This window comes from Dreissena polymorpha, chromosome 4 (genome assembly GCF_020536995.1).
Source record: "Dreissena polymorpha isolate Duluth1 chromosome 4, UMN_Dpol_1.0, whole genome shotgun sequence".
NCBI lineage: Eukaryota > Metazoa > Mollusca > Bivalvia > Myida > Dreissenidae > Dreissena > Dreissena polymorpha.
In genome coordinates, this window is record NC_068358.1 from 7,504,429 (window position 1) to 7,529,874 (window position 25,446).

General features: G+C 34.7%; 1 protein-coding gene across 1 annotated transcript; it reads right to left on the reverse strand.

Moving 5' to 3' along the window:
• Window positions 1-1,812: 1,812 nt before the first annotated feature.
• On the reverse strand, window positions 1,813-24,379 carry LOC127877053 (leucine-rich repeat-containing protein 74B-like). Its single transcript, XM_052422656.1, has 12 exons — window positions 24,163-24,379; window positions 23,707-23,918; window positions 20,583-20,693; window positions 19,638-19,731; window positions 19,408-19,457; window positions 18,512-18,590; window positions 18,039-18,124; window positions 17,535-17,729; window positions 17,168-17,263; window positions 16,186-16,446; window positions 15,823-15,908; window positions 1,813-1,996 (listed from the first exon to the last, which is right to left on the reverse strand). The coding sequence occupies exons 1-12, from the start codon at window positions 24,377-24,379 to the stop codon at window positions 1,813-1,815; spliced, it is 1,671 nt and encodes a 556-aa protein (XP_052278616.1).
• Window positions 24,380-25,446: the final 1,067 nt, after the last annotated feature.

A 25,446-nucleotide genomic window follows, 5' to 3' on the forward strand; every position in this document is an offset into this window, starting at 1 on the left:
TTTCCAACGATAAGCATAACAATCGATTTGTACTTATATCAACTTCAGCGAATTTAAAGTTGATAATCTTCTATTTGGTTGTTTCTGTAGTTACAGCAATTCAATCATTATCATCAGAGATGACCCGCGTCATCTATAAATGCGTTCTGCCTTCGCGCAGTTTGGTCAGGAGCTACATTGTTCGCTATCTAAACACGTTATGTTTAGTGGTGTCATCAGCGGTCAGTGTAGACTACAATGTTCGCTATCTAAACACGTTATGTTTAGTGATGTCATCAGCGGTCAGTGTAGACTACAATGTTCGCTATCTAAACACGTTATGTTTAGTGATGTCATCAGCGGTCAGTGTAGACTACAATGTTCGCTATCTAAACACGTTATGTTTAGTGATGTCATCAGCGGTCAGTGTAGACTACAATGTTCGCTATCTAAACACGTTATGTTTAGTGATGTCATCAGCGGTCAGTGTAGACTACAATGTTCGCTATCTAAACACGTTATGTTTAGTGATGTCATCAGCGGTCAGTGTAGACTACAATGTTCGCTATCTAAACACGTTATGTTTAGTGATGTCATCAGCGGTCAGTGTAGACTACAATGTTCGCTATCTAAACACGTTATGTTTAGTGATGTCATCAGCGGTCAGTGTAGACTACAATGTTCGCTATCTAAACACGTTATGTTTAGTGGTGTCATCAGCGGTCAGTGTAGACTACAATGTTCGCTATCTAAACACGTTATGTTTAGCGGTGTCATCAGCGGTCAGTGTAGACTACAATGTTCGCTATCTAAACACGTTATGTTTAGTGATGTCATCAGCGGTCAGTGTAGACTACAATGTTCGCTATCTAAACACGTTATGTTTAGCGGTGTCATCAGCGGTCAGTGTAGACTACAATGTTCGCTATCTAAACACGTTATGTTTAGCGGTGTCATCAGCGGTCAGTGTAGACTACAATGTTCGCTATCTAAACACGTTATGTTTAGTGATGTCATCAGCGGTCAGTGTAGACTACAATGTTCGCTATCTAAACACGTTATGTTTAGTGGTGTCATCAGCGGTCAGTGTAGACTACAATGTTCGCTATCTAAACACGTTATGTTTAGCGGTGTCATCAGCGGTCAGTGTAGACTACAATGTTCGCTATCTAAACACGTTATGTTTAGCGGTGTCATCAGCGGTCAGTGTAGACTACAATGTTCGCTATCTAAACACGTTATGTTTAGCGGTGTCATCAGCGGTCAGTGTAGACTACAATGTTCGCTATCTAAACACGTTATGTTTAGTGGTGTCATCAGCGGTCAGTGTAGACTACAATGTTCGCTATCTAAACACGTTATGTTTAGCGGTGTCATCAGCGGTCAGTGTAGACTACAATGTTCGCTATCTAAACACGTTATGTTTAGCGGTGTCATCAGCGGTCAGTGTAGACTACAATGTTCGCTATCTAAACACGTTATGTTTAGTGGTGTCATCAGCGGTCAGTGTAGACTACAATGTTCGCTATCTAAACACGTTATGTTTAGCGGTGTCATCAGCGGTCAGTGTAGACTACAATGTTCGCTATCTAAACACGTTATGTTTAGCGGTGTCATCAGCGGTCAGTGTAGACTACAATGTTCGCTATCTAAACACGTTATGTTTAGTGGTGTCATCAGCGGTCAGTGTAGACTACAATGTTCGCTATCTAAACACGTTATGTTTAGTGGTGTCATCAGCGGTCAGTGTAGAGTCTGACCAGCCTTTGCGAATTCAAATTCGGGGACCATGGATTAACTGATATTTTCACATTAAATGTTTACTTGACAAATTCATTTCATCTTAGGTCCATTCAAAGGAGGTAATTTCCGCGTTATTTTCTCTTCTCGCGGAATGATATCCGCGACCGCAAGCGGTTGAGATGATTTCTTGTCTTTTTCTTGTTCTCCTAATAAGGCTTCTTCTTGATCTTTAAACAGGCTTTGTTTTAACCGTCGCTTGCCTTTAATAACTTCCCTGATAAACAGAAAACAATTAAATGAAGAAAGTAAACTAATTAAGCTTTGTCTTGAACGCAATGACATGACTTTTACTGACAGTTTTATTAATTTAAATTTGTATTTACAAAGCGACGTATATATTGTTTTGAAAATAAACAATACTTTTAGCCATGTCATTTTGCATATGTTAATTAGTAATATAGGCAGATACATTTCTATATGCAGCACAATATATATTTTGACATATATAGGAAACAAATGACAAGGGACGCAGTGTACTTCGCTAAAATGTCTGATGATCATAACGATGTTACAAATCAATAAGATTTAATGATAACCATTATCATACTGTTTTAAAGAAAACATACCTGCAATATTTAAATATGCAGAGTGCAAGTTCTAGGTCCATTGTATGTCTTACAAGAATTTGTAAAATGGTTCACTTAATATGAAATTGTCAAGTATAGGAATATGATCTAAATATATCAGCACGAAATATAACAGCATAGAGTAAGGAAGCCTGGTCGATCATCTTCACAACAGTAAAAGGAACGAAATACGTTTTAAGAGAGGAAATCTTATTGCATCGACATATAAAGCAAAACAAGACTGTATAAATTTAACAAGCGAAGTTATAAATTCTCATATGAAGCATAAGCTTAACCACAGCACCAAGGAAAAACAAACCCTATAACTGCGCTCACGTGAGTTTAAAAAACAACACTCGTCGAATATTTAAAGGTATGGGCATTTTTCACTGTTGAATTTAGCTGAAAAGAATTAACAGGTCAAAAGGGTAAGTTAAAATGTGGTATTGACAAATTATCTGCAACTCATCTTGCTACTAACAGCGCCGTAGCCACGCTGAGGCACACCGAGGCTAAAATTTGCAGAGCAATGTTGAGATAGCAAGGAAAAAAAGGAAAATTAATGTCTAAGAATCAAATCTATATTTTAAGAAATTGAGGCAATTTAATGAATTTAATGCACTATGATATTCACAAACAAATATTATCATTAAATACAATTGGTTCATGTTGAGGCAGATAATTATTTCATTTTAATAACTTCAATTGATGCCAAATGGCTCAGCAAATAATTAGTAAAATCCGTATATTAAACAAAGCGTCGCACTGTAAACTTCAATCTGAACGCATCGGACAGTGGGCTACACCACACCGTCTCTCTGATGTACGTAGGCGGCCGTCATATTGGATTTGGAACTACTTTAGAAAACAAGATGGCGGACCCTTCGTAAAGAGGAAAAATTTAAATGTGTGTTTTAGCTCGTCTTTTTTAAGAAAACATTCTTTAAGTAATAATTTAATGTAGATCTGTGAATTCCCACAACGTACTTAAAAACTTGTTAAAATTAAAAGATGCCATTACTGACATACTGATAGGAGTACTTATAGTATTGACATCGAGTAAATTTAAAAATTAAATCGACTGTTTTCGTTATATTTTGTGAGATACGAGGATTGCTTACATAAACTTGATAGACTTTTACTCCATGGGGTCAATGGCTCGAGCCCATTTGAGGGTTACTTTTATATTTGTATTCAATTTTATTCTTTTTTTTATTGCAGCTTTTTAGATCCAATGTTTGCATTTATCAATATAGTTCTGGCTACCATAACTTTAAATGTCGCTTTTTATCATTTTTGAATGGCGCGACTTTATAGGTCTGTCAATACTATGTAAACTGTACGCTGAAGTTTCTTTAGCTATTATCAATATAGCATAGAGTATAATGAAAAAAATAATTTGGAGAGTTCTTATGTTATAGTCATAGGGACCGTTAAGTAAAAATATTCTATTATACTAAATATATATACAAGGGATACAACTGTGAAAATTCCTGCACACAACCATGGTGTAAACAATAGAGAAAAATTTGCTTCCAAACGCAATAAATACACCAATTAAACTGTATTTCAACAGCCAAGACATTTATCTTTCAGAAAATAATACACTTGGCAATAAAGTACAAGCTTTTCATTGAACTAAGAGAGAAAGTTTCATTCAAAATGCTCCAAAATCCGTACTTGGACACAGGTGTGCACAGCTGAAAACTGAGAATTCTAGAAGTAATTTTCGTATTCCTTTGTTATAAAGCTCTTTTGCTGGTACATATTCCTTGGATAGTTTTTCTTCATAGTAAAATAGAACATTATTACTATTAAGTGAGCATATTTTGCAAGAAATTCATATCAATCTGCTTCAATTTCACAATGACAATGTTTAACTTTCATTTTGGATAGTTCACATTCATTTCTAACATGCGATTTGATTGATTGAAATTCCACTGCAGTAATAAATCCAGCAATTCACGTTCCACGTGACATTACCTGACAAATTGCATACAAATCCTTGAAGATAGTAGAAATGTAAACAAATGCAATATTTACGTTGTTTTACATATATGCAGTTACATGCAATTATGGAAGGTGTCTACTTTGATTAATAAAGTGTCTATGGATAATAAAACAAGGTAAAATTTGCTCAACTTCTCTGTAATTATTAAATTATGAAACAAAATGTGTAAAAGTGGGTGTGCACACCTGTGTCGCATTTCGAAAATTTTACCGTTTTTCATGAAACTTTCGTTTCAAACACAACTATGAACACTTTTACTGCTATAAACATAGTTATTATCTGATAGATAAATGTCTGAGCTATTGTTATACAGTTTTTTTGGTGTAATTATTGCTTTTGGAAGCGATTTTTTGTTCAGACCATGATGTTGTGCAGGAAATTTGACAGTTGTATCCCTTGTATATATGTATATAGTATAATAGAGTATTTTTTACCTAACGATCCCTGTGGTTATAGTTAGATTTTGTAACATTACAAGGATTGCTTATATAAAGTATAAAATAAACCACTGACTATATGGGAGCACTGATGGCCCATTGGTTTAAGCTTTTACTCCAAGGGTCAGTGGATCGAGCCCAGTTAAGGAAGACTTCCTTTCTTTTTTTAAATTTTTTTTTATTGAGGTATTTTGCTCAAATATTTACTTATCAATTTAAAGTATTTAATAACAAACTTCAATACATGCCTTATTTGTGAAAACGTCCCTTTGAAATTGCTCGTTTTCCTCTTACATGCCCTTGTATTTTAAGATAGAATACTTTCCTCTCCAGAGGAAAGAGGTATGGGTTTGAATCCCATCGGGGGCTTCAGAGGATGATTCATTTTGAGACAAATGTTAATATTTGCTTGAGTGTATCCCAAAATTAACCTAATATTTTATATAACTGTGAAAGATAATTCAAAATAATGTTTGTTTCTATATACATTGTGATCCATGGACATGAACATTCAATTATGCAACAAACATGTATGATTTGAGGGAAGAATACAACAGCAAACTTAGAATGGACATTCATTTTAGATTGTTAAGTAACTAAAACTATAAATGTTGCAAAGCTTGTGTATGACGTCCTTGCTTCTGGACAACAGAACAGTTTAGGCATAAATGATTACTCTTTTTCTTTAGAATCAACATTGATGCATTATTACTTAAGCAAAGTGGAACTTTTTAAAAACTTGATGAATTGGGGACTAAATTTTTATGTTCGTTGCTTGCAATTTACCAGTACTGAACATAATGTTACTGGTGAACAAATGCCTTCTCTCTTTACACTTTAAAGGGAGATGGTGTTTTTTATAAATATCCAGGTTTATTTGTATAAATACCGGGTAAGACCTCGTATCATATTTATATACATGTAAGCTATACATTTATGATAATGACATTTTGTGTTTCGCTGTAAATTTACAGAGAAAATATACTACAGCCGCATGTCACCAGAGTTGTTAAAAGGGCATTTTGACAGTATTGTTCCTGACTTTTGCCCATTTTGACATATTCTTATAAACAAGAGGGCCGCGATGGCCCTGTATCGCTCAACTGCTGAAAAAAAGGCTGAATCAAATACCGGTATTCTCGGCATGTGCAAATACTTAAATATAGGCCCTATTTAAGCACATGTACACTTTTGTGACCCCCTGGGCTGGGTCAAATTTAACCCCAGGAGCATAATTTGAGCAAACTTTGTAGAGGACTACTATACCTCACTACATACAAAATGTGGTAGCCCTAGGTCCTAGAGTTAATGATAAGAATATGTTAACAGTTTTCACAAAATAAGCAAGATATAAGCGTATATAATGTTCAATTTTGTGACCGCCGGTCAGGGTCAAATTTGACCGAAAGGGCATAATTTGAACAAACTTGGTAAAGGACTATAAGATGTTACTGCAAACCAAATTTGGTGGCTGTAGTCCGAATGGTTTTCGACAAGAAGATTTTTTAAAGATTTCACAAAATGGGCGCTTTATAAGCGTTTATTCAATTTTGTGACCTCCGGGGCAGGGTCAAATTTGACCCCAGAGGCATTATTTGAACAAATTTGGTAGAGGTTTATTAGATGCCACTACATACCAAATTTGGGAGCCCTAAGCCCAATGGTTATGAACAAAAAGATTTTTAAAGTTTTCACAAAATAGGCCCCATATAAGGGTATAGTATAGGACTATACCATGTCACTACATACCAAATTGTGTAGCCCTAGACCTAATGGTTATGGACAAGAATTTTCTTTTAAGTTTTCACAAAATAGGCCTTATATAAGCATATGTTCAGTTTTGTGACCCCCCGGGCAGGGTCAAATTTGACCCAAGGGGCATAATTTGAACAAACTTGGTAGAAAACTATTAGACGTTACTACATACCAAATTTGGTAGCCCTATGCCTTATGGTTAAGGACAAGAAGATATTTAAATTTTTCACAAAATAGGCCTAATATTAGCATATAATCGATTTTGTGGCCCCCAGGGCAGGGTCAAATTTGACCCCTGTGGCATAATTTGAACATACTAAGTATAGGACTATACCATGTCACTACATACCAAATTGTGTAGCCCTAGACCTAATGGTTATGGACAAGAATTTTCTTTTAAGTTTTCACAAAATAGGCCTTATATAAGCATATGTTCAATTTTGTGACCCCCCGGGGCAGGGTCAAATTTGACCCCAGGGATAAAATTTGAACAAATTTGGTAGAGAACTATAAGATGTCACTACATACCAAATTTGGTAGCCTTAGGCCCAATGGTTATGGACAAGAAGGTTTTAAAATTTCACAAAAAATTAGCCCTTTATAAGCATACATTCAATTTTGTGACCCCCGGGGCAGTTTCAAATTTGACCCCAGGGGCATAATGTGCACAAACTAAACTATTACATGTCACTACATACCAAATGGTAGCCCTATGCTATACAGTTATGGACAAGAAGTTTTTAAAGTTTTCACAAAATAGGCCTTATATAAGCATATGTTCAATGTTGTGACCCTCGGCGCAGGGTCAAACTTGACTCAAGGGGCATAATTTGAACAAATTTGGTAGAGGATTATGAGATGTCATTACATACCAAATTTGGTAGCCCTAGGTCCAATGGCTATGGACAAGAATATATTTGAAGTTTTCACAAAATAAGCACTTTATAAGCATATATTCAATTTTGTGACCCCCGGGGCAGTTTCAAATTTGACCCAGGGGAATTCTTTGAACAAATTAAGAAGAGAACTATTACATGTCACTTCATACTAAATTTGGTAGCCCTGTGCCATACAGTTATGGACAAGAAGTTTTAAAGTTTTCACAAAATAGGCCTTATATAAGCATATGTTCAATTTTGTGAAACTCGGGACAGAGTCAAACTTGACCCCAGGGGCATAATTTGAACAAACTTTGTAGAGGACTATAAGATGTCACTACATACCAAATTTGGTAGCCCTAGGCCCAATGGATATGGACAAAAGATTTTTAAAGTTTTCACAAAATAAGCACTTTATAATCATACAGTGTATATTCAATTTTGTGAACCCCGGAACAGGGTCAAACTTGACCCCAGGGGCATAATTTAAACAAACTTGGTAGAGGACTTTATATGCCACTACATACCAAATTTGGTAGCCCTAGGCCCAATGGATATGGACAAGAAATTTTTTAAGTTTTTACAAAATAGGCCTTATATAAGCATATGTGCAATGTTGTGACCCTCGGGGCAGGGTCAAACTTGACCCCAGGGGCATAATTTGGACAAACTTGGTAGAGGACTATAAGATGCCACTACATACCAAATTTGGTAGCCCTAGGCCCAATGGTTATGGACAAAAAGTTTTTAAAGTTTTCAGAAAATAGGCCTTATATACGCATATGTTCAATTTTGTGACCCCCGGGGCAGGGTTAAATTTTACCCAGGGGCATAATTTGAACAAATTTGGCCAGTGGAGCTAAAAACTGATTCTTTGTTTAGCGTGCAAAGGGGATGGAGGAACATTTGTTGGTGCCTTTTTAAAAAGTTGTTTCATTGTGTGGAAAATTGAGTTTAAAAATGTATACACAATGCCTAATATGTGGCAAATTCCAACAATGTCTGTGGTTTTTCATGTAAAAATGAGAGATGTGTTTGTCAGAAACATAATGCCCCCTATTGCGCTGCTTTGAAGCCATATATTTGACCTTTAAGGATGACCTTGACCTTTCAGAACTCAAAATGTGCAGCTCCATGAGATACACATGTATACCAAATACCAAGTTGCTACTTTCAATATTGCAAAAGTTATAGGAAATGTTTAAGTTTTCGGACAGACAGTTCGCACATATAAGTTGGTTTTACAAATTCACTGAGTGTAAACATTGGGCACTTACATTGCTCAAAGTGACCGGGAAACAAATTCTTGTGTTCTGATTTACATACATGTATTTACACTTGAAAAATTCAAAGTTAAGAATGGTAATTGTTTTCTTATTGCCAACAACTGCATAAATCTTAACATTGTAAACTGGTTGTTTTGTCTTTATTACTACTTTTGTACATTTTTTTTGTATTGCCCTCTTTATATTAACTTTCAACATATATATATTATATCCAGTAATTGTAGATATCAGATGTTTTGTTATGTAAATGTGTAGGGTTCTTGTTACTTGTCACACCCATTTCCATTTCATAATGCCTTAACACTGATATAGCATATTAGTGATTTTTGATTATTGTATTTATGTAAACTTATTCTATATGCTGATAAAAGTGTCATCCTTTATTTTTACAAAGATCCTAGTATCATCAGTAGTGATTTTTGTAAAGAACTTGAAAATTGTATTAAATGGTTAGTTGATAACAACACTGTCTTTACACCTTGGAAAAACTGAATGTATAGTGTTTGGTTCCAAAAGGAAAATATCTAAACTTTATAATTTTACTGTAAAATGTAATGATCACACTATTGTTTCTCAATCATCTGTTGAACACCTTGGTTCAATATTCGACACTGACCTATCTGCTTCATCTATTGTTAATAATATTATTAAAAAGGTGAACTCAAGAATAAGATTCTTCAGGGGCATAGCTAGCATTTTTTGAGCTGTAGGCCCGAATATGTTACATGAAAACATACATCTAAATGTGATAACAAGATAATAGTATAACCAGTGCTCTCTAATAATATATGCTATTTACTATTTGATCTCAAATTTAAATGAATGATATGTTTATGTGTATTAATGCCACCATTTGTGTACATTTGCCACCCATATATAGGACCCTATTGGAAATAAGTTGCAAAACTTTCATGGGACATCCTGTGGTATATATATATCATGTCTTGATTTCAACATCTTGTAACTACTTGTTATTTCAGATCTCTGCTAAATACACTGACTAGTTACTTGTAACTGAATTTAACTGATTAACTTTGACTGTGATATTCAAAATGTGATCTATCACTGCATTGTGATCCAAAACCTGTGATAATTGTTTTCCAATTGTTAAATGTTGTAAATTGACTGTATTGTATGATCTGTACTTGTATGACATATATATACATTTGTATGAATAAATCAATATTTAGAAAAGTGTGACTGACACTGTTTCCAGACATATTACAGTTAAATTACTTCATGTCAGTAATGGCAGTCAGGGATGGAAAATATCTTTTTACAATTGTTGCCTGCACTGTCGACCATATTTAGTGTTTTTGTTTCCCATCTTAAGAGTACCGACCCAAAACCATGGGCATGCCTGTGATATGTTTCTTAAAGTTTCTTAAAAGATAAATAATATAAATTTTAACAACACCACTGCTCAGTTTTAACATTTCCAATACAGTATGTCTTATTTTGAGGGGCCATTCTGAATTGAGTTCATTTCCAAGGGCAAAGTTATGCTTTAATATATTAATATTACCAAACTGAACATTGTTACACTGTCCCTAATTTTAATGGCACTGGATTATTTAAGGCTTTGAAAAGCTAGTTGCCTGGCCAGGATAACAACATCTGGAATTAAAATGCCTAGGATAAAATATAAACAATATCTGCAAGAAGTACTGTAGGGTTACCATCATCAAATGCACAGAAAGAATCGTTTTTCAAATTCAATCAAGCCCCAGACATTCCATTCCATGAAATCTTTCAGGTGTTTAAATACTGATAATAGCCCCACTGAGGGCCGTATGGCTATGGTCCATATACAGTTTGTGACTGCCTGGCTGGTCACTATAATGCCATTGGGACCAATGTGGAGTTTACTATTTCTTATATTACACCGAAGAGTTTTCTCTGTAACACTGTCCAGTGTTGTACGATTGTTAATGGTATAGAACATAAACATATTGATTAAATCTCAAAGTTTGTCGCCTGCAGCCGAACATCAGCAATGTTGCAATGAATATAATTTAAGAAATACTGATTCTTTTAAGTTTGAATAATGTTGTTGTTTTCACTTCAATAAACAACTAATTGGCTTTCTTAAAATTCATTAAAATTTGAATATTTTGCATGCAATAATATCTAATTTTAAACAATAACATTAATAAATTTACTATTATATTACTCCTTAAAGATATTAGTCCTTATATATCTATATTATCGGTTGATTTAGTGCAAATTTGTTTGTGTGTAACCCGAACTATATTTTCGGTGTAATATCTTCCGCCTAGAGGCGTTAGACATATCCTTCCACCAAATACACCCGAGAGACGATCGCCGATATGGCGGAATTGTCCGAGGAGTCCCGATTGTGTAAACTTCGATGTTACAATCATTGTGGATATCGGAACATACCGAGCGTGGATCGGGTGTTTTACGGCCAGGTCTGGGTCTATTTTAGACCTAGACACACTTCGGGTGATTGGCGTTTTCGCCTTTATTGGAATTCTCCTCTTTATGGCTTGCGTCGAGTTTAATCCGGGACCGTTTCAGGTGGTAAGAATCTTTGTTTACATTCGAATTTTCAAATTATGATATCCCGCGTATTAAACTTTTTTGGTATAAAGTTCAAGTCTTTTCTTTTTAATAGTCAATGAAGTTGATGATAGAACGTTGATGATAGAAATGTCAACTGACAGAAAATGATGACGCAATGCTAAAACAAAATGTTGCACAAGAAAATTGAAAAAAATGGCGAAAAACTTTACTGATTTAAGTTAAATATTTGTACTCCTCATGATAAGCAATATGCCCCTGTGACGCAATCGGCAAGGCGTCAGACTCTGTATCCATTGGTCACTATTATATTGTTGGTTCGAATCCCAGTAGGTCCGTGTTTAAGTAAATTCCATCAATGATCCTTTTTATGTGTTTATGATTGAAAACGAGTTTGATTTAATGCTTTTAAATATTTCTTTAAAGAGCCCTTTTGTGCTTTCAAGCTCTAAATGGAAAAACAAATCGTCCACGAATTTTTTTCACGGTGAATTTGTTTGAACTACAACAGCAAGTTTGCGGAAGCTGATTTGATGTTAACTTAAGAAATAATATTTTGTATTGGTTCTTGTACATGTGAGCGGAGTTTTAGCACATTGCGAAGGCTTAAAACGTGGACACGTTCTACTATGAAAGAGGAATGGCTAAATGGCATCGCTGTAATGTTTGTGCATAAACACATTCCAGTTGATCGAAAAACATCTTCAAATGTGGGATTCGACTGGAGACAGGAGAGTTGAATAAGCGTTCAATAAGATTGATATTTAAAAGTTGACGAATAATAAAACATGTTCATGAAACATTATTCGCTAAAATGTTTGATAGATCTGTTCCTTCATATTATAAGGTAGATCTATTTTATTTAGTATTTCAATAATAAATATGTAAAGAAAATTCTATTATCAATATACATACTATGGCTTGTATGAGAGAGCTGCGTCTCAATTTTTTCTTTCTTCTATCTGACTTCGAATGAAGTATATGACTATTTTATCTGTAGTAAAGTTTTTATATCATTGTCACTTCAAACACCGTTTATGGTACTAGACTATAAAATTGACAATGAACTTTATTGATACCGAACGGTAATATGTAGCGTCCACAATTCCGATAATTTAGGTATAAAATGTAGTTTAAATGGCCTTTAAAACGCACCAGAGACGTTCTAGGTATAAAAAAAATTTACGGGGGGTGGGGGGGCATGCCTCCGGACCCCCCTAGAAGGACCTAAGATACTGCCTCGGCTTAAATTTGGGTCTGGCTACGGCATTGACTAACATTATATTCGATATTGTACATGACTGTACAGTCCTCTAACTCGAGCGGAACTGTCTTTTAATTAGGATCGGAGTTAGTGTTCATGTTGCGTGTGAACGAATCTGCACTTAAACTAAATTTAGATTCACAATATACATCGAATCATTTCTGTCGTCAGCTGTCAAAACGAAACTACGGTTGATATTCAAATGCATTATTTTTTTCTTTCCGGGATATTGCTTTAGTATGTTGATGCTGCACTAACAAATATAAGTGTATATGAAGTGAAAACACAAAAAATAAACAACGGTTGCAATAGACACCTATAAACATGGCATTTACTGTTAGATGCGCATAATATCACTTTAAACTGGTAACATAGAAGTTTTTTTATTCAAATGAATCAGTTTTGAACTGCGAGAGATGTATTCAAGTTCATTTTAATGACCTAGTTTTATCGTAAAAAGATGACACATTTAGAATTTAAAAAAAATGTCTAAAGCTCAAACTTGTCATCTGGTTTAAAACACATTCTGGTTTCACCAACGTTTGATGAAAAGATGAATATTATGACCAGGTTTTAGGATGATTCAATAACTATAATATAACGTGTATGGTAATAATAATATCTTTCTAAGATATGATATGATGAAATATTTTGTATTACCTCACATGACTTGAAATCAAAATTCGGTCCATACTTCGTAAATACGGTATTGAAAATTATTTTGTTTGCTTAGTTGGGTGTTTTGCCGTTGTTATCAGTAAGTCAGTCATATAAATGCGATAAGTTGACCTATTCACACGTTTCCTGTGATAACTAATTTACACGTTCTAAGTGCACATACGTGTACTAGTAACTGCCGATTACTTCGCAGGTAGATGAATACGACCATAGAAAAGTATGTGATCGGAGATAGAACCCGAGATCCTTGAATTTGCAGTTTGTTGTAAAGTTTGGTTTGAAGCCTTAATTGTTTTTCTACCGCAAAGCTCGTTACCACTTTGCTTGCAACAAGACGTTGTTACTGCACACCGTGCATTGTGTTATATATTTGTTGTTAATGATTATAAAATAAATTGGTACATATTTATTGTAATCATTTTTTTTTTTATTTTCCTAATTTTTCTCAAAATCATCATCTTCAGCTACAGAAAATCACCATCCTCAGCAACAGCAAAATGAACAAACAACCCACCCAACCATCTTGTTCTTGTAACTAACATGATTAGCAATAACAACACCGTGCATCGACTGATTAGAATAGCTTACCTTGATCACTTCGGATCAGGTGAGCTTAAGGTATGAAGCAGACAAAAATATAGAGCACAGTGAGGAATCTCCCTTACAATAGAGTCATATCATCTTGTCCGGGTGTAGTCCTAGATGCATTATGTAAGGTTAATTTGACATAGATACGATTGTTCTGTACATTTTTTGCGTCTAATTTTAAATATATATTGTTTATCTTACTGTATGTTGACAACTAAAGACGTTATTAACACACTGAAAAACAAATTAAATGTGAAGTGCTACGTATATTACATTCAAATGTACATCCTCGATACTTTTTTCTCAACGTTTTTGACGATGCTGCAAAGCATCGTCTAAGTTATCATACCATTGAAAAAGTCTTCACATTGGCGACCTATGTAAAAGACCGAGCCAGTCCGATTGAGATAGCTCGATTTTTCTAATCGGCATACCTCGCTGATTATCATTGATAAAGGTAAATATTAATAGAACAGCATATTATGGGAAAACAGATTCAATAAGTGTATCAAAACGTTAATTTTAAATTAGTAATTTTACATCCATTACATTTTTATGGACCATTGAAACAACTATATATTTTCTCTATTTTGTTTGATATTTGTTCTCGATTTTGTAAATAAATTGCGAATGAAAACATGTAAAATTAACTTTTTACGCGATCACAAATCTAAAGAATGCGAACAATTTCGAACCTGCAAATTGTAAACGCTGCACTGCTCTGATATATATAGATGAAAAAACATTTTTTTGCGTAGTTGTCCGTTCCGCTAGCGCAGTGGTAAGCACGTTCGCTTTTTTCACCTCTACGACACCGGTTCGATTCCCGCTCCCGGCGCAATGTTATTTTTTGTCTGTTTTGTGGTCACCATTCCGGACATGTGTTTTTTTCCGGATAATCTTATCCCCCCCCCCCCCCGCAGCATAAGACCATATCAAAAATTAAAAAGTATTTCAGTACAAAAAATAGTTGGCAATTGCAGCTATCATTCAAAATTCGTCCCAACTGTCGTCAATCTAAGCTTATTATGTAGGAGTGCTGGACACACTCCGGGTCCCAACATTATGCAGCCTCAACGCGGAGGTAACTCATAACCTTGGAAAAACACAAATAACACACTGGGTGCAGCCTAGGCGCGTATAGACTCAAACAATGCAACACACTCAAGTGCGGGCACAATCATTTTAAATTTACATATTGAATACGATATTATAACAGAAATTACACAACCACCGAAGTGTACATACCATGTTTGATATTTCGTTCGATTGTTAGATTTCAGCATATACATGTATAAGGTCATATCGCTTTGGTTAGTTAAATTATCCATATGTTCCTGGGCGAACTCGGATAGTCAAGTGCCCTTCCGATTGAGCTAACCTGGTCCGGCTATGTGCTCATACCTACATTCGAGAATCATCATGAAGGTATTGCCATACTTAATGAACAAGAATGTGACCCGCCCCCCAGTTTCTCTCAATGGGTCAAGTTACCTACGGGTACTACTTCACCGTACCCCTAAACTTTTTTTCGCACCAAAAATGTTTCGTACCCAAACTTTGTTCGTACCAAATTTTTTTGGTACCCAAATTTTCGTACCCAAATTTTTTATCGTACCCAAAAGGTTCGTATCAAAATACACAATTGTGGTGATATAGATAAACTTAAATTGATGTTTTATATCCATCCTCTTCAAAAGCATTGTCACACCAGTACTGTCAGTACTTTGATTTTAAGAAGTCATATGGTTAAGTTTTTAAAATTAATACTAAAATTGTCTCATTGTATCCTGCTATACTTAGCTAAACAGAAAATTGAAAATATTAAATATTGCCAAATAATACTTACATTAATTTTACATGGTTGTCTTTGTTCGCAGTGAGACAATACTTACATTAATTCTACATGGTTGTCTTTGTTCGCAGTGAGACAATACTTACATTAATTCTACATGGTTGTCTTTGTTCGCAGTGAGACAATACTTACATTGAATCTACATGGTTGTCTTTGTTCGCAGTGAGACAATACTTACATTAATTCTACGTGGTTGTCTTTGTTCGCAGTGAGGTATTTCATAACCTTCTGAAGAGCACTGTCAGTTATGGGATAACCGTCTCGCTACAAACGGAGATCAACATCACACAGCTTAAATATTACCCAATCTTCTACTGTCTGTCCTTTATAGGTTTAATAGGGCAAATCAGAAAACTATCATGTAATTGTTACATCTTTAAAAAAACAGGAAACTGAGTGTATGCCTGTACTTTTATAATGTGTTATGCTTATGCCGATTTATTATTCAACATATAAAGCATAGTACTAACAATTGATTTCGAATTAAAATTAATTACACACATTATACTCACATCTCAACAAATGTACGCAATTAATGTACCTCAAAGGCGAATTTCATTTCCTCCTTGCTAAGCCTGTGCTCTCCATCGATGCCCACCTTTAGGAAGAGGTGAATAGTTTTCAGATGCTCCTTCATGTACTTCAGGATTCGTATGGGATCCACGTTGAACACGTTTTCGGGGTCGATCTCTCTGACCGGACCCTTGTGGAGAGGCAGGGATCTCTCGTAGTTCGTGAAAAACAGTCGCTCGTCCTGTATTTGCTTCAGAATTCCTTCAAACTCCTTGTCTACTACTACACCCTGTACACCACCGAAGAAAAGCTTTAATAAATATCAGTTTGTATCCGCGTTTATTATATAGATGCATGTACTTATATTTCGTCACAATATGAAGTAGCTAATCAGGGACGACTTTTTCCGCTTAAATTTGATTAAGAAGAGCCTTTTAAACGTAAAATAAAATCGGAAAGAGTCGACTCTGATAAGCCTGTGTTGACTGCGCAGGCTTATATAGAACAACAATTTACGCATATGCATAAAGCAACGTGTTCACAAGGCGAGGCTTATATCCACCACTATAAGAAGAAATTCAGTTGGTAAGGTAACATTTTACGTTTTCAATTAGTGTAATACTGTTATGGTTAAACTTGAAATGAAACTTTGTTATGCTTGGTGTTGAAAGTCATTTAGAAAACATTTTGAATTGTTATCTCATAAATATGCTAATTCAAAGTTAGAATACATATATATAACTACATAAGACAATACAAAATGTAAACATATATAGGGACAACAAATATATTTATTAATCCTTAATAGATAATCAACAACGAAACTGCTAAATCGTCTTATGGAAACAACTATATTACATTTTATTAGATTTTTTTTAATAGACAAACAACAGCAGCCAAAATCAACAAAAACAACATCGACAACCACAGAGCTGAGATCAAAATCTAAGGTTTATCATTTTTTCTTACTCCAATCTTTAACGCAAGATGGCACAAGACGGCACACGTACCTGGAGGTCAAGCTCCATCAGGTTGCTCTCTTTCGCCTTCAGGATCTTGGCGAGCAAGACGCTCGTCATGGCAGCAGTTATGGGGTTTTCACCAAGCTGTCGTTATATGTATGTAGAGTCAACAAACCATAGTTTCATCACATTTGCTTAATTTATGAAATAAAAGTTTACACTGACAGCGTCGTACTAGGTGTGTAAAAAATAATTTGCGGGTATGTTAATTGAAAACAATTATGGTTAGTGATAAAAGAATAGAGATTCATAATCGTTTCTTTTTCACGACATTGTTTTTGTCAATATATGCACATACGTCAGCTAATGGCACGCCATTAAATGATATAATGCGAACAACGCATTGGTTGCATACCTTAAGTACCACTAATGTTTTGTTCTTCTCTAGGCCCTTCATCAGTTCAAAGAGAGCTTGTTGATGTATTCGGTTGTTAGCCAGGTCGAGCGACTTTAGAGTTGTGTTATTTGCAAGGGCGTTCCCCATGGCTACACACCCTTCGTAACCAAACCCGTTCCAGCTCAGCACCAGCGTCTCTAGCCTAACATTGTTCTGTACAATGTATGACAGTCATTTCTTAATAAACAATACAGAAAGCTATTGTCGTTGTAAAATGTATAGACACACAAGTCATGTTAAATGAGATTGGTACGAAACTGAATAAGATTTAATTCAGTATCAACGCTTCCAAATTTAAGATTGTCTCTTACTGGTTTTCATCAAAGCCGTTTAAAAACAACGCCGTCTAATAAACTGTACAGACGTTATTCAGGTTATATAATTGAAAGACATTCCATGTTACCGGGTCATTGACATGGGGCCACTGGTCAAGGACTGGTCATCAATCCTACGCATACCTACCGCCAACCCTTTGGCAATGCCGATTGCTCCATTTCCTCGAATATGGTTCCAGCTGAGGTCAAGAAATTTCATTATCGTATTTTCACCTGTAACACAAACATGTTTGTTCTAGTACAACATGTATTTATGTTTCCTGTCAATTAAAAGGCCACATTAAGAGAAATAAAAATACATACAATTAAATACATAATGAATTCCAGCATGGAAAAGTGTCGAAAGGGACCATTGTACGGCATTATTAACACATATTGTATCAATTAATGCCACGCTAAACCTTTGGTTGAATTTGATATCATATCACGTATTGTTTTGAGCAGTTTTCACATGAGCTGCTTTTAGGCATGTTATGGCATGTTTACATGAATGTGGACTATGATTTTTGTTCAGACGCTGCTAGATATTGGCTGGATTATTTTATATCGTATATTCAAAACTCTCCTTATTCAAATAACCTGCTCAAAGTAGCGACTCACTTATTGCTTTCCCCAACTGCACACCAGATTCGCTAAGTTTGTTCCCGCGAAGAATGAGGATTTCTAAACTGTTGCTGTTCTGCAATTGAATGACGCATGGTAAAATAATGAGCACTTGTTTTAAATTAAATAAAGTCTGTCAAACCACATGTTCGCGTCGTGTGATTTCATGTGCATTTTGTATATGCTTTATAGCATCAAGTTGACGGAAAAACGCATATTAATGTTGCACAAATCCATTAACATTCATTTTAATACGCATGCCGAGTTATATCAATGTTTTTCGTTTATTGACGAAACGCAACACCGCTAGCTGTTAAACATTATGTCAAGAGTGATTTAAGGTTAATGCAATACAACACTTTAACAACGTTATTTAAATCAATTTAGTAAGAGGATTATCGTAATCGTTTTTGGACATTCGAAAGTCTTTTACAAATCATAACGCGTTAATTGCTAGATCAATCCGCTCGTATAAAAACAACTAAATCCATTAAGGCAAAGTCATTTGTTTCCACTAACGTCTACAAAATATGGTTAGTATGACATCAACACGTTTTTGTTCGTAACTTTTTTTTAATAAACACAAGCTATTTTTCACGATGATGCTCGATGAGAAGAAACTATTTGAAACATATATCTTTAATGTAAAAATTCAATTTGCAAATATGATAGAATGTGGCAAATTTTTTCGAAAACACGAAGTCGAAAAAAAAAAGTTAACATAAAATCTAGGGTATGTTGAGTTAGTTGGAACACAACACTCTAAAGCTTTTTGAGACATGCTTGATATGTGGATGTGTGTAATGCACTCACTATTTTCCATTTTAAATGTGCAATGACTTGCATTTAACATATTATCCTTTAACTCTCTTACTTTAAAAAAAATCACTCACCTGAATAAGATCTGCAATGGCTTCATGACCAACGTCACCTATGTTATTATCTGCAAAAATAATAACCCGTTCATATTTGTCAAGACTTACTTTTTTCAAATCATTTAGGATTCACCAAAATACAAGTGAATGCAAACGGCATGAATAAGAATATAAAAATATGTCTGAGATACAAAACAGTATGCGCAGTTAATAGCCGTCAATAAAATGTACAACTTAAATTCACTTACTGCTTATGTCTAGTCTATGTATGGTTTGTACTTTGGTGATGAACCGTGTAAGAGCCGTCAGAGCGTGAGAACACAGTCCGCATCCACCGAGAGACTGTAACATTCATTTGAATCGTGCTCTGTGAAAAGGGGTTTTAATACATGTGCGTGCAGTCCGCGCAGGCTAATCAGGGACGATATTTTCGGCTTTTATGGTATTTTTCGTTCACAGAAAATCTCTTTTTAGCAAACATCCATTTTGGCGGAAAGTGTCTTCCCTGATGAGCCTATGCGCACTGCACAGGCTAATCTGGGACGGAACTTTACGCACATTTATTACACCCACTTTTCTCAGAGCACGGCTCATTTGTTAATAAGAAATACAAATCTCAATCACGTTGATCGTTCTAACAAGTATTATTGATGTTGTTTCTAATACAGTCTGTATCATACTATTATAACAATACTATACAACGATTAAAAATGCAGCAAAACAGAAATCAGAAATATCGAAAACATGATCATGGTGGTATTCCAGAAACATCTTAAGTGATTTCTTAAATAATTTCACTGAAGCTCAGTTGAATTATCCGAAGGGATATTAAATAATTATAACTCTCTGATTATACTCCTTTAATTGACGTTTCGGCATAATGCCTTTATCAAAAAATTGGAAATTATATGTTAACTACATTTTTACATCTTTTGACTGCACAATTTAAATAACAAAGATAATAAAATTGAACTTGAATGCTTCTGGAATACGACCTCTGCATCATAATCTGCATCCAAAGAAACGGATGCGTTTTAAAGCAATTATTTCTTGTTCATTGCTTTCTTGGTTCGGAAAACTATTTGATTATAATTCTTAAAATTAACAATATGTGGTTGACCAATTGCGACATATTGGTTGTCCAATGCCCACATTATGGTAGGCTTATGGCTTCATATGGTATTTCATCTTACCAGGTCTGTCAGAAATGAGTGAGTTTGCCCGAAGTCAGCCACAAACATGATTTGTGTGGTCGCCATGTTGTTGCCATCGAGCACGAGCGTCGTAAGGCAGTCACTCTCCCCCTGCTGATTATAACATAAGTCAATGATTTTAGAAAAAAAGTCGAAACCTAGCTTGTGGTTTGAGGGTAAACTTTATTTGAGGTGAATGCGTACGTAGCGAATGAGCACTGGATAAAGGCGCATTGTAAAAAAGGACTGAGAAAAAACGTCTCACAAATCAGCATTGAACTCCGAACATGCGACTTAATGACGACATGTCCGCTCTGTTGTCGCATTTGTTTCAAACAAATCTATTCTAAAAAGATGTAACAAGAAAACAAATTAAGATATAAAAATAAATAGTATATAAATCATTTGAGTAAAGCTATGGTTATCAAGCAACAAATCAACAACCATTCGAATAATGTCGAACAAAATGCTGAATGGGAAACAAAAGTTCCATTTTGTGTCTTACACAAGAGTCCATGAGCATGGATTCTACGTCGTAGGATCATCTAAAATTAAAGGTCTATTGTCTTTATGTACGTACACATCATAACTCCTAAGAATAAAGAGTATTTCAGACATAGAGAAGTATGAAAACTTAGTTTTACTTTGTGTTTAAAAATACTTTTATGAAGGCTCATTCCAGAGATCGATACGCTAACCGATCAAACAAATTCATCGAAAACAATATCGTCAATTTGTGTGCTATTTTAACAGTGTATTAAATTTTTTATAGTGATATCAAATCCGAAATCCAAAAAGATAAGATAACATTATCCGCAGTATGGTAGTTGCTCCTTTCGCATATGTTTCTCTAAAAAAATAAATCATCTTATTATATTATTCAAGCTTTAGTCTATTTACACACAGTTAATGATTTACGTTGGAAAATATATGTATAAACCTCACTTCTAACCGACTGCAAAACTGTCATAAGTTGTGTCGGTGGTTTGTCGTTGCTGCTGTTGTTTTTGTTTCGAAACCACTGCGATTTCGATAAAAACACGTTTGGTAAAATATCACTGATTACAGTTACCTGTTTATGGTTACTGTCGTTGATATATTATTCCTGAAAATAAATAAGAAACACAAAACGAGGTAAAAAGAAAATGTATAAATAACTAAAATAAGGCATACATTACTTCAGGCCATGATAAGAAATAAAGACAAGTATTTCATGGTCTATGCATACATATGGTAATATATGTATTGTCATGCTATATACTAGTAGTTCTGTACATATTCGCTCTATTTAAACAATGGAGATACATATTGTTGACCATAAACAATAAAGCATAGTTAAATGTTACGTTTTACGATTGAGTCAAATGTAAAAGTAAAGTATGTAAGCATTAAAGTTACTATGAAAGGGACCTTTTCACAGATTTTGGCATGTTTTGAAGTAAAAATCTGTAAAAATGGATCTAAAAAGTTCAAGTAAAAAACAAGAATACAATTAAAGAAAAAAAAAGTAACCCTCAACTGGGCTCAAACCACTGACACATGGAGTTAAAAATTATGAATTTTATACTTTTTATAAGCAATCCTCGCAGTGTTACAAAATGTAACGACAACAACAGAACTCTCTGTTATTAAATTGTTTCGCGTTGGAACACTTTTCATGATTTTAAATCGTCAAAAGATGCATATAATTGATATTTTAGGGCACGGTAAATGTTCAGTATTACTGTTTTCTCACACATATGATAACTACAACGAAAATTTGCGAATCGGAAAGATTTTTTTTTAATTTGTCAATTTACCAAAACGTAAAAAGGTCCCTTTAATACTAACAGCTATTTAGCTTCATATATTCTTTCGATGAGTTGCCCTGATGAATGTGACAAATTATTCAAATTAAATTTAAATGACATTTATAAAGAAAGTCGACCTTAGTCAGGCTAGTGGGAAGACAAGGAGAATTATTTCCGGATATTTTTATTTTTATTGTATCACTTATCTATAACTAAACAGTTATTTTAAATAATCGGGTATAACATCTACATTTTATTATCAAAATAATTAAACGATTTACAAGAAGGCTTCAATGCCATTAATTGTGGATAGATTAGGTTACAAAATGAAAAATTGAAACCGCTAATAGCGCATTATTATAAGAGGTCTAACAATTTTGATTAACTTGTATACAAGTGTCAATACACCTTATAACACTGCCTTAATCAAAGTTCTATGGGTAGGGTCGCGTTTTATGAAATAACACTTCACATGTAATCGAATACATCCCCATTTTATACCACAAAAATAAGTGTTTTGAACAAGTAAACACGCAATGGACAGTTACTGGATTTCAAACGTAAATATCGAACTGTTATGTACTTTAAAATACATGTAATTATCAAAAATCAATAACGTTAAACCACTTTTCCTAAACCTGTTTTTGATAATTTATTTTCAATGGTATAAAACTCGCGGTAAATAATAATTGTCATAAAAATAACACGTTTAAAATTTCATACACTATACCGTAATTACTTGATAGCTATGTTTACCCTTTTTAGTGAATTATCGTATCAGATACATCGCCATTTCACTGAAACGGATAATAAATTTGTTGAATGAGATAATACGCGGTAAGCATTTAATCCTGTCGCACATCTTGAAGTCCTTATAAATTACACTTTCTCACAGTTCGCATATCTTATCAAATCAATCTTATATCGACAGCACAGACAAACAAATCCAAATTTAAGTTGAAAATATTATTTAATAGTTATGTAAATGGCGATCATGAGTATGGAGCATCAAATGCTCGATTGCGACTAATTAATTATTCACGTTAAATTACATTCGAATTGATTGTTTTTAACTCAAAAGAGACACGTCAGAATTGAAAGCTATATAGACGTTGCGGTTAAACGTCGTGTCAGTTACGGTATTTGACGCGGTAAAAGACGATACACAAATGACAAGGCTCTTCATTGATGTCTTCGTTTACGTTCATTAAGTCTTTGTTGCGGCGATATAATTTGATATATTTATATTTTGAGGATTTATTTTATACCATTCAGATGTAACAATCATCAACACAATAAAAAATGAAATATAAAAGAGAGCATAAAAAGCATACCACGAGCGCGACAAAGAATGCCTTAATCTCTTTCGGACTCATGTTCAAGTTGCAGGCCGTGATGGTCCCCTTTCCTAGCTGTCTCGCAAGTTTCTGTGTCGGTATCAGCTTGTACTTCTTGCAGATCTTCTTGTATGCTTTCACCCCTGTGTTATCGCGTGCACTTGATCCTCCCAACGGGGCGGGTCGCCGAGACGGTGAAATGCTTTCATCTGAACGACACGCACAAGCTTTAGTACAAACTGATGAGTTCTTTTAATCACGTTTGTGAAAACAAGCAATATAAACCAATGTATATGTAATACTTTTTGTACGTGTAGTAGGGCTAATTTTTAAAATGTGTTTTCTTTTCAGTAAAATTCAAGCAACATCAGAATTTTGTTGAAACGATATTTAAAAAAAAAAGAGTTTTTCACACTGATTGGTTTCGAAAGGGTTATCAATTTAAGGATCTACCATCGCTGCTGTCAAAGAAGTGGTCGTCATCCAATCGAGACGTCCTCCCTCGGATCTGACTTAGTCGCGACCCAGTCTGGCGTACCGGAACTGTCAGGTCAAGGTGTGACAGTCGAGATGGTTGGCGACTTCCGGCTCCATGATGCCCATGCGTCTCGAAGGCAACAGTCGCGGTCCGACGGGGAAACGGAAGAGGGGGCGCTAGGCGGTTCGTCATGTTGAATACCTGACCGTTAAAGGTCATGTAATGATTAAAATTATATTTAAATGGTGGCGATAGAAAATAAGCAATAAATAACAAAAAAGACAACGTGAACAATGAAGTTAACAATATAACAACTTAACATCAAATAACATATAATAAAACACATTAAAATTACAAATATTAAAAAATAACCGTAATGATGTTGCTTCTATCACAAAAATATTACGTATTCCTCAATATGAATATTTATAACAACACTTCAATCCAACGGGACTTCCTTGACAGTATAAACCTTTTGAAAGTAAAACACATAATAAATGCTATTTGACTTGTGAACACGAACATAATTGTACTTGAAAACCAGATTCAGAGAGAAAATCAATTTTGAATTAACTTTTTTGTCGCCCGAAATCGTCTTACCTCCACGCTGAACTGGCTTAATTTTGAAACCTAATAAGGTCACCTAATCTACTTCGATTAACCGACCGCGTTTTGAAGTTTTAACAGTGGTGTGGGACCTATCACATTGCCATCATTTGTTGGCATTAAACATCTACGATCTGGATTATCTAAATTCCATAATCGCCCTTTTGAAAGTTCGTGTAATCGCTTTGTTTTTTTTCAACATTATGAGTCGCATGTATATTTTGTTAGGTTGCCTTTATTAAGAGATATAACTCACGTTTGCAAAGAATGCAAATATGTTTCAAGATATAGATGTATATTTTATCAAGGCCTCGAAACGCGTAAACTAGCATTTGACTTTATCTTAAATTAATTATAAATTTAAATGCGAAAACATAGATTCAACAGTGAAGTCTCCGACAAATGATAAAACATAGGGCTTGTCTACAAAAAAGTGTGGACTAAGCCAGTTCTGGCCTGAAATACTGGCAAGCGGAACGTCCTACAAAGAAATAAAATGTTTATCACAGTTCTTAAATCTGCATATGACTGTTCTTGAAACAATAATAAATGTGTTCTTGTGAAAAGACCCTCGGATATAAGATTTTTCGGTTATTCAGTAGAGAAGATACCGATGTTACATGCGCAGTTGTTTTTCGAAAACAGTTGTTATG

Bases quoted from the DNA above. Each gene is read 5' to 3' on its own strand.
- LOC127877053 (XM_052422656.1), bottom strand. From the start codon at position 24,379: ATGACGAACCGCCTAGCGCCCCCTCTTCCGTTTCCCCGTCGGACCGCG. The intron at 20,694-23,706 runs GTATGCTTTTTA...TATAATCAGCAG, and splicing joins CATTCTTTGTCGCGCTCGTG to GGGGAGAGTGACTGCCTTAC. The intron at 17,730-18,038 runs GTAGGTATGCGT...TACATTGTACAG, and splicing joins GCATTGCCAAAGGGTTGGCG to AACAATGTTAGGCTAGAGAC.